The sequence below is a fragment of the Plutella xylostella genome, chromosome 20 (genome assembly GCF_932276165.1).
Source record: "Plutella xylostella chromosome 20, ilPluXylo3.1, whole genome shotgun sequence".
In the NCBI taxonomy this organism is placed as follows: Eukaryota; Metazoa; Arthropoda; class Insecta; order Lepidoptera; family Plutellidae; genus Plutella; species Plutella xylostella.
Window position 1 is genome coordinate 3,982,915 of NC_064000.1, and position 15,752 is coordinate 3,998,666.

The window sequence follows — 15,752 nt, forward strand, 5'->3', positions numbered from 1 at the left end:
TACTTGAACACACCAAGTACAACAATATCAAAGTACTCGTAGATAACCTTGACAACGCAGCCAACCAAATGAAAAATATAAAGTCAGACCTAGAAAGAATCTCAATCCAACCAGTGAGCCTTCAACAACACGACTCAGTTCTGTATATTATTGTAGTCTGCATATTTGGTTATACATAATATATCGCTGCTGCAGAGACGAAGGGGAACTTATAATAGGACCAAGCTTCTGCAGATCACCTCGGTGCCCTGGAAGAAGACGAAACCAAGAAGACGTTAAACTTCAAGTGAGATCAAACCCCGATGCAGTCTTACGCTACAATAGATCGCTCTCGTGAAAACCGAATCAGAATAAACGAAGAAACCTTGTAATACTACCTCTTGTTCAGTGCGTAAGTGTACCAAACCATTTTTGTTAAGTGCAAGTGTACTAAATAAGTTAGATAAGCTCACTTTATAGTTTAAAATTGGTACCGATTCCGAAGGGCGCACTTCCTAATTTTAAAATGAGCTAAAATCTCTAAATTTAACTGACAGCGCTAATTTTTTGCTATTCTGAAGGCAACGATTTTAACGGCCAACTAAATTTAGAGGGCTCATTTGACGTCTTTAAAATGAGTGTGGCCATGTACTTAAGGATATTACAATCGAAAATATCGATTAACTTCTTTTACCTTAAAGTACTCCAAATAAATTTAATTATCCTAAATAGTAGTTGAAAATACTTAAAAAAATTAAATACCCTGCGTTTATATTGGTTTTCGTGATTATTTCAATTATTTATGTAACATATTCATAAATTCATTATTGCAACTGGTAACTCTGGCTAGAAAATGCTTCTATGGTGGTCTATGGACATTTCCGAGTGATTTAAAAAAATATAATAGAGTAGAGATGGGGTAAGATGATAAAATAGTGAGAATAATCGATTATTGCACTAGAATATTTTAAACAATAGTTTTTCAGTAAAGTATGTAGGAAACTCAATGACCTCGTCCATTTGGGTAACCGAGTGGGCATGCATGTCAACAGAGAAAAGACAAAGTCAATGCGAGTAATGACTGCGGACCGTACTCCATTTAAAATCAACGGCCAACCAATTGAAGATGTTGACACTTTCACCTACCTGGGAAGCAAAATCACACCAAATGGTGGAACTGACGAGGATATCGGCAACCGCATTAACAAAGCCCGTGGAGCTTACGGTATATCTCGCTCTTCCGCAAAAACGATATGCAGAGAAGGAAAGACGTCCTCTGTATTTCATACGCCGAAGAAAAACAAATTAAAATCAAAAAAGAAAATAAATCTGGACATTTTTGATATTTGTGTTATAAGGCATAAAATACACGAATTTTATGCCGTGCGTAAAGAAGTGCCTAGTTTGCTAGCTGCGCTTAAAGAAGACATACATTTTATGGGTGGCAGAGAGTCTCTTCGGTTACTTTTGCATAAATTAGGTTACACATACAGGGTGTCCCAAAAGTCAACGTCATCCCTTAAAGGGCTGATAGTTCAGCTCATGAGAGGCCAGAATATCACAATATGACCTTAGTAAAAACTCGATAATTTTCGAGATATTGACACTTTTATAAATTTGCTGAAAATCGAACCTTGGATCAGTTTTTTGCGTGCCGCCGGTACAAAAATCCATATAGTTAGAATTTGTTTGGTGTTGCATCACCCTGTATAGCCCTGCTATTGATCGCAGTCAAAAAAAATATCGAGTAATGCTGTATGTTTTAAAAAAAACACGGTTTTCAAAGTCATAAAAGGTAATCGTATTTTTTTATAAACAACTTTGACTCTACATATTGTAAAAAAAATATACCACGCAAACCTGGCACCTTATTTGAAAAGATTGCTCATTTAATGCAGTTTTCAAAATGGTATGAAACGTTGCTATTGTTTCAATTAACAAAAAAGTTATTGCTATTTTAGTACAAAACGACCTCGATGTAAAATTGTTTGAAGGAAATTTATTTGACTGAATTTATTAAGGGTAAGTCATGTTGGAATGAGTAAAAGTAAAATAGGTGGTGGGGTCAGCCGTGGCAACATAGATGACGCAAAAATTGCTAAGAAAAAACTTACCAAACTCTTATAAAACATATTTTGCGTTTTTTACACCTTATTTAAAAAAAACATTTATTGACTTTTATTTTTATTTCTCAAAATTATATCACCACATTATTATATTAAGTACATAATCAGCAAAAAATAATACTCATTAATGGTCATAATAATCATAATTTTGAGAGTTTGGTTTTGTTAATATAATTTTAAAATAAATAACAGAGGTAATGTTAATGACAAACTTATCTGCCCCTTTTTTGGATACTGTGGGTGTACAATGTACATGTGTAAGCGTTTTACTTGTACAATATCACACATTAGCACTACTCAGGAATGTACGTTACCATCCGCTACATTTATGGGGAATGTGGAGTTGCTATTGTCCACTTTTTTCGAGAAAGATACTCAAAATGCGTTTTTTTTAATTAAGTGTGACAACGTTGTCTCTTTTCCCACTCCTGGCCACACCACCTATTTTACTTTTACTCATTCCAACATGACTTACCCTTAATAAATTCAGTCAGATAAATTTCCTTCAAACAATTTTACATCGAGGTCGTTTTGTACTAAAATAGCAATAACTTTTTTGTTAATTGAAACAATAGCAACGTTTCATACCATTTTGGAAACTGCATTAAATGAGCAATCTTTTCAAATAAGGTGCCAGGTTTGCGTGGTATATTTTTTTTACAATATGTAGAGTCAAAGTTGTTTATAAAAAAATACGATTACCTTTTATGACTTTGAAAACCGTGTTTTTTTTAAAACATACAGCATTACTCGATATTTTTTTTGACTACGATCAAAAGCAGGGCTATACAGGGTGATGCAACACCAAACAAATTCTAACAATATGGATTTTTGTACCGGCGGCACGCAAAAAACTGATCCAAGGTGTCGATTTTCAGCAAATTTATAAAAGTGTCAATATCTCGAAAATTATCGAGTTTTTACTAAGGTCATATTGTGATATTCTGGCCTCTCATGAGCTGAACTATCAGCCCTTTAAGGGATGACGTTGACTTTTGGGACACCCTGTATAAAAAATGCAAAAATCAAAGAACTACTCTAATAGAGCGATTTGACATTTGGCATGGAGGGACCTTCAAGAAATCAAAGTTGTAAGAGAGAGTGGTATGCCTGTTGTATATCTAGATGAAAGTTACATCCATACTTCGCTCAATCACACAAAAAGTTGGCAGAGTGAAAATGAGCCAGGTGTATTTAAAGCTGTGGCTACAGGCAAGACAAGTTACCTGCCTTGGCTGCCTGGCGAGTGGACGTGTGCTTTAGCTGTTTTATTTCTATTTTAAATATTTTTTAATCTTTCAACCAATTGAACTGGAGTGATAGTTCGGAATCGTCGGTCCCTCCCGTTCTATCTTGTGTGAACTCTCATTTGAAGACGGCGCCATATTGCATTCTGTATTGCTGCATCCTGCTCTGTCGCCGGTTCCTGTGAGTGCCTACTGTCTATTTTGAAGAAAGAGAAAAAACAAACAGAAAAATTTGCCAGCCCTCGGACTCGAACCTGCATCTCTCGATTGAAATCCGGACGTCTTAGCCGCTGGGCCATTTTGACGGCCGTACAGCGCGACGAAATTCGAGTACTGTTATTATCGCTCCCGCATAGACTGAGTCACTGATTGGACCGGACTTGTAGAACACGTCAATAATGTTCACCTGTGCGCGCTGTAGTAGTACTTGCAATGACGGTGCGAAATGCAGCTGTTGCGGATTGTTTCTGGACTTTCCATGCTCGGGTGTAACAGAGGCCGGATACAGGAAGCTGGGTGATCGGCAAAAATCTTGGCGCTGCACCGCCTGCAAATCCACTGGAAACTCTCCCCGCATACCGCCCCCGACTACTTCAAGCCCTGCTCCAATAACGAACGAGTCATTAATGGAGGAAATAAAGAAGATTGCTGCCATGGTTGCTCCTATACCTAAGCTAGTCTCAGATATGGCTCAAGTCAAAACGGACATAGCTGAATTAATGACCTCCGTTGAGTTTGCTCACAGCTCTGTGAAGGACCTACAAGATAAGTCCTTAAAAATAGAGCAGCGGGTGTCGGAAACCGAGAAAGCGATCGAGAATTTTGCGTCATATAAAAATAAATTAGCCAAAATTCAAAAGGAAATTGATGAAAAGGAGCAGTGGTCCCGATTGAATAATATCGAGGTAAAAGGAATACCATTTACAAAAAATGAAAATCTTTTCGATTTACTTCTGAAATTGGCCGAAATATGTGATTTCCAGCTGAAAAAGGAAGATATTAACTTCGTGTCTCGCGTTCGTTCCCACAGCAACTCTGGCCCTAAGTCTATAGTAGCTTGTCTGACCCATCGCTACCTGAAGGAAAACTTTGTAGCCACTGCTCGGGGCCGGCGTGGGATATCAGCTGCTGACCTGGGATTTGGCAATTGTCAGGATAAAGTCTATATAAACGACCACCTCACCGAAAACAACAAGCTACTACTTAACAAAGTCAAACTACTGGCAAAGGAGAATAATTTTCAGTTTGTCTGGGTAAAAAACTGCTCGATTCATGTTCGGAAAAATGCTACCTCACCAGTATTTTACATAAAATCCGAAAACGACTTAGCAAAAATCATATAATTATGATGTATAGTGAACTTACCTTAATACTTGTCATAGTTATAATAACACTTTGCTTATTAGTAAAACGTTTGAGAATCGTTGTAATGCTTGAAATAGCCTTTTTTATATGCTTAACGCTGCTGATTGTGCTTTATCCACTGTATGCTAATTCAGTCTATGCCTTACCATATTTTATGACGTGTGTCACAACCATAGTGCATTATTCTTATGCTATTATATATCTGCTAAGTATATATTGCTTAGTTAAGGGGTCATTGACAGTGTGGCTTCGTTTGCTAGTACCTTGCATATTTAATATTGCCATGTTAATACAATCCCACGCATTTCATATTATTGTCTTATTTTCCTTACATAACATAAATGTTTCCTCACGATAACTGCCTCACTTTCTACTACCAAAACGCAAGAGGACTAAGAACAAAAACTGATGCATTCTATCGTAATGTACTCATGCACTCATATGACGTGGTTTCGATTTGTGAGAGTTGGTTGCCCGAAAACATACCTGATAACGAGTTGTTCGACGAGCGCTATCTCGTCTTCAGACGTGATAGAGATTATGCTAAGACTGGCCAAACCTTGGGAGGCGGAGTAATGATAGCAGTTCGACGTGAGATTGCCGTCACTCCTAGACCTGAATGGCACTCGAATGCCGAAGACATCTGGTTGACGCTATCGCTTCGATCTAAAAACCATGAGATGAAAAAACTCAACATATGTACTGTATATATAATCAATAATAACATAGGGTCTTCGGTAAATGCTCAACTCTCTACATTCACTAATAACTTGTATGACATCACAACTCAGAATTCGGATCAAAGCTTTATTGTGCTCGGCGATTTCAACCAAAGCAATATCTATTGGTCAAAAAATTGCGATTCCAATGAACTCCAGCCTTTTAACATATCCGGTGATAGTCAGCGTAATTTCATTGATACTTTGGACTCCTGTTTTTTAACTCAATATAATCATGTTGCGAATAGCTCTAGCCGCATCCTCGACTTGATACTCTGTGATTTTCCTGTAGAGGTTTTTCCTTGCGATAGCCCATTGACAAAAGAGGATTCTCACCACCCTTCATTAAAAATTGTTATTTCTCATTTTATACCTCAGATGGCTGAAGTCAAACCTCGGCTAAAATATTTTTATGATGCTGCTGACTATGACTCAATTTTATCTGAATTGGATAATGTTGGATGGAAAACGGAGATCTACTCCCGTTCCATAGATGACGCTGTAGATTTCTTCTATCAAACATTATATAATCTTCGCCGTCAATTTGTACCTTCCAAATTAGTCACATCTTCAAAGTTTCCTCCTTGGTATAACAAGTGTTTGATAAAAATCCTCAAAGAAAAATCAAAATTCGCTAAAAAACATCGTATTTATAACAACATTTCCGATTTACAAACGTACCTATTATTAAAAACCCGAGCAATTGAAATAGAAAAAGAATGTTACAATAATTATGTAGCTAAAGCAGAAGCGTCAATATCTATAAACCCTAAAGCTTTCTGGTCATACGTAAAGCTGAAAAGTAAAAATTCTTCTATTCCAGCTTCCATGTCATACGAGGGTAACACAGCTAATTCTACAGAGCAAATCTGCAGCCTTTTTTCCGAATACTTCCACTCCACCTTTCTAAATCAAATTCTAAACAACTCCAACGATGTGGCAGGTGGTGATGTATCTGTTGAATCATTCCAAAGCTTAAATTTCATTGAGGTGTCTGAAGAAAAGGTTCTGAAGCTTTTGAAGACCCTTGATATATCTGTATCAGCTGGACCAGATGATATCCCACCTTTATTTATCACACGTTGCGCATCTAGTCTCGTGCAACCAGTTGTCATGCTCTTTAGGCGATCATTATCCGAAGGTGTAGTGCCTAAATTGTGGAAAGCAGCTTTTGTAACTCCCATTCATAAAAAGGGCGATAAATCTAAAGTAGAGCATTATAGACCTATTTCTAAATTATGTATATTGGCTAAGATTTTTGAAAAAATTGTTTATGATCAGGTCTATTCTTCTCTACAATCATCATTTTCTCCATGTCAACACGGTTTCCTGAAGGGTCGGTCTACAGTCTCTAATCTTCTACTGTTCAACCAGTACCTAACAGAAAATATGGATGGTGGTGGTCAGGTTGACTGCATCTATACAGATTATAGTAAGGCTTTTGACCGAATAGACCATTCCTTACTTCTACGAAAACTACTTAGACTGGGAATTCACGGTGATTTGTTTAGGTGGTTCTCGTCTTATGTCAGTCGTCGTACTCAAGCTGTTGTCATCAACGGCTTTACGTCATCCTGGATGGAAATACCCTCTGGTGTGCCTCAGGGGTCCCTTCTCGGTCCACTCCTCTTTGTCATCTTCATAAATGATGTAGAGTCATGTTTCCATCATTCACAGCTATTTCTTTTTGCTGACGACATGAAGATTGCCTTAAGGATCGATGATGCCCATGACCAGCTTCGGCTTCAATCGGACCTCCATAGACTGGACACCTACTGCTATGCTAATAAGTTAGATCTTAACGTTTCAAAGTGCTACCTAATTTCATTTACTCGCAAACGATGTCCATCACTGTGTGATTATATGCTTAAAGGCATGAGACTGGATCGAGTTAGACAAGTCAGGGATCTGGGGGTTATCCATGATGAGAAGCTTCTTTTCGATGTCCACATCGACCACATCATTAGCAAAGCTAATAAATCTATGGGATTTCTTATAAGAATGTCCAAAAACTTTAAAGAAATAAAAACTATTAAAATACTATACTGCGCCTACGTGCGCAGTACTCTTGAATATGCTTCTCAGGTATGGAATCCGAGATACCAGGAATATGTCACAAGGATTGAAGGCATCCAGCGGAGGTTTCTCAGATACTTAACCTACAGGACAGGTATAAATGATCCTAGTTATGATGCTCGTTGCAAGCGTCACCATCTTTTACCACTCTACAATCGTCGTAATATCGCAGACATTTGCTTTTTTATTAAAATTTTGCATAACATTATTGATAGTCCCCATTTACTTAATGATATAAAAATCCTTGCTCCCTCAAAGCTCATGCGCAATCCCTCCCTTTTTTACATACCCCTTGTTTCTACTAATTATTGTCAAAATTCATTCTTCTGGCGCGTACCGCATGCTATCAATAAACTTATCTCTAAGCATACTGAAATAGACATCTTCGCAAATAGTCTGTCAACAGTATGCAATAGGCTAGTTCAGGATTATTTCGATTCTCAAGCATAAATAAGTATTATTGTATTGTATAAGTAGTTAAGTTTCCCAATCTCAATCTCTAAGATTTCAATATTAATTAGGTATAGTTAGTTGTAGTTTTGTTGCAAGTTTTCTACAAGTAAGTAATAATTAGTTAGAGTACACTCCATTTTTGCCTTTGCCTATGCTTATTTCTTTATCATATAGGTGGAAACTTGTTAAACGTATTTTATACTTAGTCTTAATTAATGTATTCTTGTTATATAGTTAAGTTTTCCTACAAAAATAAAATAAAATAAAATAAAATAAGAGGTACATAATTTTTCACTGTGGTGGCAAAACTAGATTCGTTATTGATTTACGCTGACAAAGAAAAGGAAGTGGATTTCCACGACGCAATGAACAAGGTGAATTTCAAGAAATGGATATTGGAAAAGCTAATCCCAAATTAAGTGAACCCACGTATTAGTAGTATTTTCATGGATCATTCCAGTCAAATAAATAAACCTCCCACAACAGTAAATAGAAAAAAAGAAATTGGAGACTGGCTTACACTAAATAATATTCCCTACCCTGCTAATGCGACCAAAGCCATGATGTTGGTTTTAGAAAAGCAGAATAAACCAGACCCAGTATATGAAATCCATAGTTTATTGGAGGAGCATGGTCACAGAATACTACGATAGTCACCATATCATTGCGACTTAAACCCTATCGAAATGATATGGGGCATAGTAAAAGGGAAAGTTGCCACAAAAAATGTTGGTATTGATAAAATTACGTTCCTGAAACTTGTACAAGACTGTTTAGAGGTGAGTATCACGAAATCATATTTATTAAATTATACCGAAATACAAATTTAACACCTGCCTTAACTCATGAAAAGTTGGATTTATTTTATTTAGGGCGGATTCGGCCAACGTCGAGTAACTTTTTACTCACGAGTAAAGTACCAGTTACTCGCGAGTAAGCAGATTTTGCATTCTACCAAACCTGAAACCAAGATAACTAGCTTATCCCAAGAATAAAATGTTATACCGCCAAAATTGACCGTGTAACGAGCTTATCCGAGAGTAATTTTGTAATGGCGGCAGCACATCAGCTGATTAGAAAACCGTCATAATGACATATAAACACATCTGTCAAAACATAAACAAAAGTACGTTAAAAGGCAAAGTCTCAGAATAACAACAGCGAATAAAATATTAAAACATAAACAATTTCATACTTTTATAATCCATTCAAACTAAGTTGGCATGTCATTTCTATTGCATGCTTTGAAACGCAGCTATTTTTATTTTAGTTGCATTACAGTTTCGTTCCTCGTTCATTCAATTTAATCATGGTATAACTTGGTAGAATGCAAATGTACTTATCCTAGATATTTACTCGCGTATAATTTTAATTCCGGTATAGTTATTCTCGTGTAACGTGATGTTTGGACGAATTCACCCTTAAGGAAATAACTGCAGAAACGTGGAATAACTGCTACAAAATAGAAGAAAATTACAGAAGCAGAGGACCAATAATTAAAACAGAAATTGAAAAATTGATTATTGATGTTGGTGGCAGTGAAAGCAACTCATCAAGCGACAGCGAATCCGAGACATCTGAAATTCAACCATTGGAACAATCTGACGATAAGATATCATATGAATCGGTTGAATATTTAGGTTCTGATTTTATTGTGATCAATTGAACTTCTTGAAGTTCGATCAATATTATATGAGTAAGCTTCATTCGAAGATATAAATTAACAATGTAGTCCTTTCAACCTACAAGGCAACTTTCGCACGTGTAAAGAGTACCTAAATCGATTCCAGAATCGATTGTGTGTACCCAGCCTAAATAAAAAAAAGTTATCCTACCCGTTCTTTTCTAGCCTATGCCTGTCCCTACAATTCTCTTCATTATTTTTAGAGATGCCGGACAAAACTTATGGGTTAGTTACATGGGTGGGTGGGTATTTATATCTTCGAATGAAGCTTACTCATATAATATTGATCGAACTTCAAGAAGTTCAATTGATCACAATATTATATTTCGTAGCTTCATTCTTCAGATATAAATTAACAATGTAGATGTTTAGAGTTTTGTAAGTTTTGTCCTTAGAACGGAAGTTTTGTTGTAATAAAATAAAAATTACATTTATATCAAACTAACGTTTATTCTTATAACTATAATAAGTACAACTGTCATAAGTTAACTTAGGTAAGTAATTAGGCACTTTTGGTTTATGATACATAATCAAAATAATGAACAATCAAAATAATCAACAATTATTGGTCATTTAAATTATTACCTAGGATAGATTTAGCAAAATAGGGCGCTTGTAAAAGCGAGCAAATGTTTCTGAAGTCTTTGTCCAGCTAGCTGTCCTACGAATAACGTCTAAGGAAATGCCCGCGGAGCTCGCAGCCGACGTGGAGGCGTGCCTCGTGCTGTGCGCACCGAACACCGTCGTGTCCACCCCGCTGTCGGCCAGCACCTGCTTTATCCATCTACTGATAGATTGAGCAGAGGCTGCCCTGTGGGGCCGTTTTCAGGTAAGTATAAGGTTATTTACGTCTGTGGGTCTTAATTCCTTGGTAGATGTTAAGTATTGTTCTATGACAGTGGCTGGACAAATACTTTTATTCTCATTATAATATGGTAAAACTAGTACAGGTTGGTCACGACCAGGAGCTGAAGTCTTTATAAGGCTGACCTTATTATCTCTGAAGATAATAATCTTAATTCCATTTGCATCAGATTTAATGTTATTTATTTTTATTAGTGACAGCGTTTGTACTCTGTGCGCTGTACATAATGCTAATAGAATAACCAACTTCTTGGTTAACTGTTCTAATGAAAGATCTTTATTTGAGGGCCAATTTGATATATTATTTAGCACAACTTGTGGGTCCCACGTTGAGGTATATTTTGGAACAGAAGGTCTTAGTTTAAACGCTCCTTTCAGGAGTCGTTTGATTCTGACGTCTGCACTTACTTTCCCTCCTAATAGGAGGGAGAGTGCCGAACGATGACTATTCAGAGTTCCATACGCGGAACCCTTATCGAATTGTTCCGTTAAGAATAAAATTACATCGGATATAGAAGGTTCGTAACTGTTAAGATTATTATCTCGACAAAATGTCCACCAAATTTTGAAAGAAACATTATATTGTTTCAACGTGTTCTGGGCCAGTGATGCAATAGTCAGATTTAAGGCAGCCTCCGGAGTTCCTCTTCTAATGAGCGCGAGCCGCAGAGCCTCGCTGCAGCCAGGGTATGCTCCCTGGCCGGTGGACACCGTTGGCTGAAAATGTGTTGAACTTCGTCATTTAGTATAATCTCTGAACTAAGCATGCTTTTTAGAAGAGGAAACCAGGGCTGAGAAGGCCAGTAAGGGAATACTAAAATGCCACTTGACTTGTCAAACATAATTTTTTGAAGGCATTTAAGGATTAATGAGTATGGTGGAAAAGCATAAAAGAACCACCGATTCCAATTTTGTGTGAATGCATCGACTGAAATTGCATCGGGGTCTGGTTTCCATGAGACGTAAGTATCGCACTTAGCGTTGGTGCGGGAAGCGAATAAATCGATCTCAGGTTGTCCTAATCTGTGAACTATTTTAGTAAAAGCTTCTTCAGATAGTGACATTTCAATATCTGGATTTATTGTTTTACGAGACTCCTCATCTGCATCCTTATTGTCATTTGTGTTTATGTAAGAAGCAAACAGCCAGATTGTTCGCTCCTCGCACCATTGCCAGATCTTTTTAGCTAAATTGTTAAGATGGGGGTACTGAATACCCCCCATGCGATTGATGTAACTACTAGCAGTCGTATTGTCAACTCGTAACAATATTGCACAGTCTGAGCTATTTCGGGCCAAACTTTTAAGGCTTAAGAATATTGCTAATAGCTCCAAATAATTAATATGGAACTGCTGTTCGCCCTCTGTCCAGCCACCATTAACGCGATTATTATTACTGTACGCACCCCAGCCGGTTCTAGAGGCATCTGTAAAGATTTCTTGATCGAATATTTTGATGCCTATGGTATTGCAAGAAGAATAGATGTGCTGAGCCCACCATTCTAAATCTGGTAAAATATCTGTAGATGGTTTAAATTTCGCGTCAAAAGAATGATATTTCTGTAACGCAAGAAATTTATGTCTCTCCAGTAATTTCGTGTACAACCATCCATAACGCACAGCTGGACAAGCTGCGGTCAAAGTGCCTATTAATTGAGCGAAATCTCTGATTGAACACGAACGTAATGTTTGGAATTTTTTAACCAATTTGGCTATATTGTCTCTTTTTTTATCAGTGAGGGATATTTTCATATATCTTGAATCGTAGACAAAGCCTAAGAAACAGCAACTTTGTTCGGGTTTCAATGAGCTTTTTCTGAAATTAATCACGAATCCCAGGCAGTGTAACAAAGAAATGGTTTCTCTGACGTTCGATAAACATTCTTCATAATTTTATCCGATGCATAATATATCATCTAAGTAAATAACCGAGGTGAAGCCACGTGATCGAAGATAAGTGGTGACTTCTCTCATGAGTTTCGTAAAAGTTCTTGGGGCTACTGAGAGGCCGTAAGGTAATGCCGAAAACTCAAATAAGGAATCATTTCCATTATCGTCGTTTTGAAATTGAAACCGTAGGTACTTTCTATCAGAGGACGATATAGGTAAAATTAAATAGGCCTCTTTTAAATCAATGGTGGCCATGAAGCCATCTTTAGGTATTAATCTAGCGGCCGTTCTGTAATCCTCCATTTTAAAATGTAATTTAGGGATAAACTTGTTAAGTGGCTTTAGATTTAGGATAAATCTCTTTTCACCGTTGGCCTTAGGGGCTAGAAAAATCTTGGAGATGAACTGTTCGTCGCATGGCGTACATTCAGATATAGCTCCTAGCTCCAATAACTTGCTTATAGAAACTATCTTTTTTCTCCGATAGAGTAAAAACATTTTTAGGAACAGTTTTTTGGAAGACTTTGGTTTCAAAAGGTATAAAAAACCCATCTTTTATCCAGCTCAATACGACAGGATTATTCGTGATTGATAGCCAGCAATCGAAAAAATATTGTAACCTGCCAGCGTGACGTACCAAGTTTAGTGGCGTGGAGGAGCACGCTGCTTGTTGTAGCTGCCCTTCGCTTGTGTCGTTCCCCGTGACGGATACGTTGGTCTCTGCGTCGCTGGGTCTCCCCTCCCCCCCCTGTTCGACGACGACGGCTGGAAGCGGGAAGGCGTGGACCAGTTTCCCTGGTAGCGGGATCCGTTAGCCGACTTGGACGTGGACGGCGCAGGAGGTTTCTGGATCGTGACGACTTTTTTAATTTGGAGTCCTTGTTTCTCGATCATCTGAGATGCTCTGATCTTATCACCGAGTTTACTTCCAAATAGCGACTCGTCCCTTTCTACATCTTGAATGACAGAAAGGAAAGATTTGTCCAGTCCTGGTAAAATTAAATTTGATCTGGATTCTGATTCTTTATAGTGAAGGTCAGATAATATGCGGCATGCATCAGATAAAACCTTAACAGCTTGGACTTTATCCTGCTTATCATCACCGCTGCCAGTAACCAGTGTATTCATGGCTCGGTTGATAGCAGTTATGCCCAGGCCGAGTTGTTGCTGGAGATTCTCGATGTTCTTATCTCTGCCCCTGGCAGCACCGTTTATGGCCGAAATTATTTCTGGGTTGAGTGTTGGCGCTCTCAACAGTTTACAATTTTCGGGAATCCTATATTCCTTTAGTAATGATTCAGCTGCCTCCTTAGGCAAGCCGCGGCGGAGAATAGGCAACCATCTTTGCGCCAATGTCTCGTGAATTTTTTCGCCGTACATAGGCGTTTCCGGAGTTGTATCGCCTAAAGCCGAAAGAAACTCGACATCAATTTCTTCCGACTCGTCCACTTGCGTCAGGGTATCAGTATTGGTTGGCTCAGGCGGAGCATCAATCGTTACGAGTACCACGGGAGATTGCTCTTCCGGTTGTGGTGACAGGTTTTCGGCCAGCGGCTCGTTGTCTGAAACAACGTAAATTTATTATCAAATTTGTTGATATAAGTGGGTAGTTTTATTTTTTAGCTCGTTGTGACTCTCGGCCTACACCCAAGCTTAAGGTTCTTGACTCATGGTGGCTCTCGGCCACCACCTCGGTTAACAAATCCTGTCGTGGCTCGCGGCCAACGCCCAGGGTAAAACAAATCCTGTCGTGGCTCGCGGCCGACACCCAGGATGAAACATATCACTTTAACACACACTGTTCGTAATAAGTAAACTTCTAGACTTACCTGAGTTGTCATCCGTTGATGAATCTGAATAAACTATACATCGTCGGCGCACAGCCGGCGGTGTGGCTTTTTGTTTTTCTTGTAACTTCTGTAATTTTGCTTCATAATACTGAATCTTCGCTTCACTACTGCGCTTTGGCATTTTAATAAAAGTATTCGTGAATTTTTTTTAAAAGAAATTAAATTTTAGGTTAACGTGTTACCGTTGCCTCGCACGAAAAAAGAATGAAGAGAATTGTAGGGACAGGCATAGGCTAGAAAAGAACGGGTAGGATAACTTTTTTTTATTTAGGCTGGGTACACACAATCGATTCTGGAATCGATTTAGGTACTCTTTACACGTGCTATTATACGGGATCCTTGAATTTGCTTTTTAAAAAAAAAAGATTTTATGAATCTAAAAATAGAATATTTATTTAATCGGTAATTAATCACACAAATTGGAAATTGGAAATGGAAATTGGAAATAGAAATTGGCAATGGAATCGACCGACCCGAGCTGATGATTACTACCGACTGACTGGTCCTTCTCAATATGGCTTCCAGGCCCGGGGATGCTGATCAGCGATGTCAGCATTTCTACATACAGTGTAGGGATGTAACAACCCCCCGCCGAAGACTGAACTTCGGGGCTGATGACCGAATGTTCAGGTCATTATACTACCTCTCGATATCGAGGTTCTGGTATAGGAGTCACGCTCTGTGTTGTACTGACGACGTCATCAGCTGGAGTCGGTTTTGAAAAGGAAACATGAAAATTGGACTTAAATCTATGAACAAGTTTTGACAATTTAAAAATTACATAACCTAAGACAATTAGGGAAATTAGGAAAGTCAGTGTTAAATAGTGCGTCCCGTATTTAGTGAATAAAGGTTTCTCTTCAATAATTTTGTTTAAATCTGAAATAAATTTTCCGTTAATATTATTAAGGGTAAATTCGTCCAAATCGATACCCTGTAAAGAAATAGGGGATGCGCTATTTTCTAAACTATTAGATTTAGTATCTAACTTACAACACGAATCATTTATAATACTAAAATCAAAAGTAGGTATAGGTATGCTTATATTTAAGACATTATTTGTAGATATAAGTCTAGTGCTTTTGGTATACACTGTGCACATTTCCGGGGTGTGTAAAACACCTGTTCCGAACACTTTTAACTCGCGTATTTCCGAAACACCACAGTCAACCGATATCTTACTCGATTGGGATTGCACATAGATCCACTGATTGTTCACTAGTGGTTTCCAAATATCGAGTTCGCCGAATATCGTCTTTGTTTGACACTGTACAGGGAGAGCACTGATTGTTTTAGTTAGCAGTTCACTTTCACATGTAGGGTGTCCATTCGTGGACAGGACCGTGGGAATTTGGCACAGAAAGAACTCAGAGTTTACCGATCTACACTTATCTAAACTATCTAAATTACAAAAGCTTACCTTATCCTTAGAAATAGCAGTATATCAATGTGAAGGTAATATTAAACTAAACAAGTTCGGTTTGAGTGCATTGTGTGGAA

General features: G+C 37.9%; 1 protein-coding gene across 2 annotated transcripts; it reads right to left on the reverse strand.

Annotated features, from left to right (window-relative positions):
• Positions 1-10,669: 10,669 nt before the first annotated feature.
• LOC119691725 lies at positions 10,670-14,570 on the reverse strand. Of its 2 annotated transcripts, XM_048628267.1 has the most exons (3): positions 14,232-14,570; positions 13,040-13,964; positions 10,670-11,230 (listed from the first exon to the last, which is right to left on the reverse strand). In XM_048628267.1, the coding sequence occupies exons 1-2, from the start codon at positions 14,371-14,373 to the stop codon at positions 13,045-13,047; spliced, it is 1,062 nt and encodes a 353-aa protein (XP_048484224.1). In that variant the 5' UTR covers positions 14,374-14,570; the 3' UTR covers positions 10,670-11,230; positions 13,040-13,044. The 2 variants fall into 2 exon arrangements, with proteins under 2 accessions (XP_048484224.1, XP_048484223.1); XM_048628266.1 differs by lacking the exon at positions 10,670-11,230 and having other exon boundaries at positions 12,925-13,964.
• Positions 14,571-15,752: the final 1,182 nt, after the last annotated feature.